This window comes from Lissotriton vulgaris, chromosome 12, assembly GCF_964263255.1.
Source record: "Lissotriton vulgaris chromosome 12, aLisVul1.2, whole genome shotgun sequence".
NCBI classification, from domain to species: Eukaryota; Metazoa; Chordata; class Amphibia; order Caudata; family Salamandridae; genus Lissotriton; species Lissotriton vulgaris.
This window is the reverse complement of record NC_141700.1, coordinates 282342186-282346126: the sequence shown is the minus strand read 5'-3', so window position 1 is coordinate 282346126 and position 3941 is coordinate 282342186. Positions and strand designations below refer to the sequence as shown.

Sequence of the window (3941 nt, the reverse complement as noted above, 5' to 3'; positions counted from 1 at the left end):
ATTCAGACAATTTTTAAAAAATCAAGTGGAACGGCTCCCGGCGTGTGCCTGCGGAGATTCTTGCCAGTGTTGTCTGACAGCGCTCGGTATTGGCGCTTAAATAGTAGCCCAGGGGGCGTGGCCTGTGGGGGGCGTGGCCGTAATTGCTTAATGACTGCTCAAGTGCTTCCAAAGCAATGTTTGTTTACTGGTTTCTCTTGTCAATCGACAATCCTATGGAAAGTTGTAGCTGTTTGTCAGGGTCACATTACACAGTGTCACTGACAGGTGTAATTTCAGTGAACGCAGACAGCAGTTCCATACTTTGCTACTTGATCGGCCCTTGTACCATTTGCAATGTGACTGTAAGCTCTTTTCTTTGTGCCTATCAGGGGCCCATGAATTGCTATCTGATCAATCCAAGTTCGCAACTGAGGCAAGTCATCAAATCAATACATTTAGATAAGTGAAGCACTTTAGGATCCACAAGAAAGACCGAGAGCGGTTGAGGTTTCAAATCATACCGATTTATTAAAGTTTATCATTTCTCACAGATGCAAAGTAATCAGGTTAGTGTCAAATCTATACATCAATCTGTTCGTCAATATCAAGTTGAAATCAATCAAAGTCATAGAAGTAAAAAGACAAACTAGTATAAAGGTGCCTCAAAGGAAAGTTAAGCAAATAGGTTATCCCAAAAAGATAGTATCCTTCTCTGCCCTAAGCTGTTGTGAAGGTGGACACAGCATGTCTGAACATCAAATTCTAACATTTGCTGCTACACCTAGACAAAGTTTGCATAAAGTGCTCCACTCAGATTAAGTCACAAATATACAATCTAGGGCTCATTTCGTTTCTCTCTGATCCTCCAATACAGCTTTTCTAAGCATTCTTCAAACTTACAATTGTCTGCAACAAAACAAGATACATTGGACGAGCCTGTACTCTGCAGGTGTAGTGTTGCAACTAATTAGGATATTCTGCAGTTAACACATAAAAGAGATTAATTCACATGGAGACGAAAGCAAAGACATTTTACGTTTGGCAATTAGGACTTCAGCTTCTCCTAGAAAACAAAATGTACAAGATGACGGCTAAACATTTTAAAATGCAGGCTTACATTAGCTATGGTTAATCTAAACATGAATAATGCTTAACTATTACGATAGGTCTCCACAGGATGCCCTACTTTTTGTCCTTCTATGGAAATATTTTACTCATCCGAGGAGATTGTTCCTTAAGCCACTTTTAAAAGCTATGAGATTTAGACAAGCCTGGGTTGCCCTAATGTATTTGCAGCTTTTGCCCAATGATTATACACTTTTTGCAGTCACAAATTTCCTAAGAGCACGACTCAGATCGAGAAATTCTAGATGAAGTTGATGGCTGCTCTGACGTTGCGATTTTGCACAATATTCTCAATGAATTTTAACTGTAACGTTGATGTGTTTTACAGCTTGTTTTTATCTTTTATGGTCGTGATTACTTTTGAATAAGATTATATATATATATATATATATATATATATATATATATATATATATATATATATATATATATATTAGCTATGGGCAATCTAAACATGAATATTGCACAATTATTACATTTCTGTTAATGTTGATGTGAATGCAAAACATTTAGGGCCCGATGTAGGTGGCCATTTACCATCCGGTAACGGCCGAATTCGGCCGTTACCAACCGGTAAATGGGTTTTCAGATGTAGGGGGCCTATATTTTACCGATTCTGTAAATTTACCGAATCAGTAAATTTACAGAATCGGTAAAATACCGAATCGGTATATTTACTGATTCGGTAAATCCACATGTAGGTGGCACTCCTAAGAGTGCCACAGGCCCTTTAGAATCGGTATTTTACCACCCAATCCTATTGGGTGGTAAAATACCGAATTCAGGTGTGCATGCACATCTGTGCATGCACACCTGTGCAATGTGACACACAGACATGCCCTTAGGGCATGTCTGTGTGCCACATGGCCCACAAGTCCGGAATTGGGGTGCTAGAGGGTGTCAAAGTGACACCCCCTGCACCCTTGCTGAAATCGGTATTTACCGAATCGGTAAATACCGATTCAGTAATGTCCATTGATTCCTATGGGCTTCAATGCCCATAGGAATCAATGGGCATTTAAGAAGTGGTAAAATGTAATTACCTACATCGGGCCCTTAATGTGGGGGAAAAAATGCTCATAACTTTTTTGCTCACTGCAACTGCTCTCCCTAAACACTGATTGTGTCCTTTTAATGGATATAGGGCATGATTAAGAGTTTGAAGGAAGGATACTCCATTATTACATAAAATATAATGCACATGTCGCAGATTATTCTATCTGCCAAACCCTAATCCGGGTCACTGCATTGCAAAAGAACATAAATGGAGATGGATCTCAGCTGTTCCTTACACCACTGCCTCTGCATTCACAGACATTCTCAAGGGTGTTCAGAATGAATCACACCTCATAAATATTTATGAGGTTTGATTTCTAAAAAATCCCTGCAAATGGCAATTTACTGCTGTGATGGATTACTGCAGCTGGTGTATTTCGGAGAATTGATTAAGTCACAGTTTAGGCGCTCCTCTATCACAGTATGGTATTCTAGGTGTTTTAGTTGTAAATGGACTGTTAACCAACAAATGTTTCAGAAATGACCTAGAAAATGACCAACCATCCTCACACAATATGAAAGCTTCCTCTCATTTGATTAATGTTACAAATCTCTCTCCTCTAATTTCCTTTTTCAGAAGTGTCCAGTCTAGGTATGGATTGTAACAATCACAGCAGCGTAACGGAGTTCCTGATCCAGGGATTCCCGAACCTTCATCGTTTCCACACTCTCTTCTTCACACTGCTGCTGCTTGTCTACCTTGTCACCATTTTAGGGAACGTCCTAGTTTTTACTGCCATCTGGTTAGACTCTCGCTTACGCACCCCCATGTACCTCTTTATTAGTACTCTCTCTTTTCTGGAAATTTGTTACACTGCTATCACCATCCCTAAAATGCTAGCCGACCTACTGGCAGACAGGATGTTAATTTCCTTCAATGGCTGCATCATGCAGATATATTTCTTCCATTCATTAGGGGGCACAGAGTGCTACATCCTAACTGTAATGGCCTATGACCGCTACGTTGCCATCTGCAAGCCTCTGCAATATCCATCAATCATGACCAACAAACTCTGTATTCAACTACTCGTGGTATGTTGGGCGTATGGTTTGTGCGGCCCATTGGCTGAAATTGTGTTGGCATCCAAGCTGCCTTATACAGGATCCAATGAAATTCATCACATCTTCTGTGACTTCCCTCCCTTGCTGAGTCTGGCCTGCACAGACACCTCAATGAACATCTTGGTAGATTTTACCATAAATACCATTGAAATCATATTGTCTTTCCTCTTTGTACTTCTGTCTTACATTAAGATCATAACAACCATCTTGAGGATCCGAAGTGAGGAGGGCCGTCGTAAGGCCTTTTCAACATGTGCTTCACACTTGATTATGGTTATCCTTTTCTTTGGCACTGCTTTGTTCATGTATGTGCGCTTGACTAATAGCTATTCCTTAGATTATGACCAGGCTCTGGCTTTGATTTTTGCAGTGGTTACCCCATTTTTAAATCCATTCATTTATAGTTTAAGAAACAAGGAAATTCAGAATGCTTTGAGGCGTATATTTCAAAAGTTTATCTTCAGGAACCCTCTAGACAGTGGTAAACAAAGGAACCCGGAGGACTGAATAATCAAAAGGAGTGTGATTTTCAACACTATTTGCAGATATAAGTTATTCTCACATGCGCAAATAGGATTTTTACTATGTGTAAAACAACTTTAATTTAAAGTTGGTTTTGCACTGCAAAAAAGATTTACTCACACATACATTATGCTTTATACATTTGCTCTATAGGTTTGTGAACACTCATAAGCATGCATATTTCTGGATTTTTA

General features: G+C 39.5%; 1 protein-coding gene across 1 annotated transcript; it reads left to right on the top strand.

Moving 5' to 3' along the window:
* Positions 1-2757: 2757 nt before the first annotated feature.
* LOC147673968 (olfactory receptor 6N1-like) lies at positions 2758-3732 on the top strand. Its single transcript, XM_086945545.1, has one exon. It carries the CDS (start codon positions 2758-2760, stop codon positions 3730-3732), a length of 975 nt encoding a protein of 324 aa, XP_086801671.1.
* The last annotated feature ends 209 nt before the right edge of the window (positions 3733-3941 follow it).

Coding starts and splice junctions, on each gene's coding strand:
- LOC147673968 (XM_086945545.1), top strand. CDS start 2,758: ATGGATTGTAACAATCACAGCAGCGTAACGGAGTTCCTGATCCAGGGA.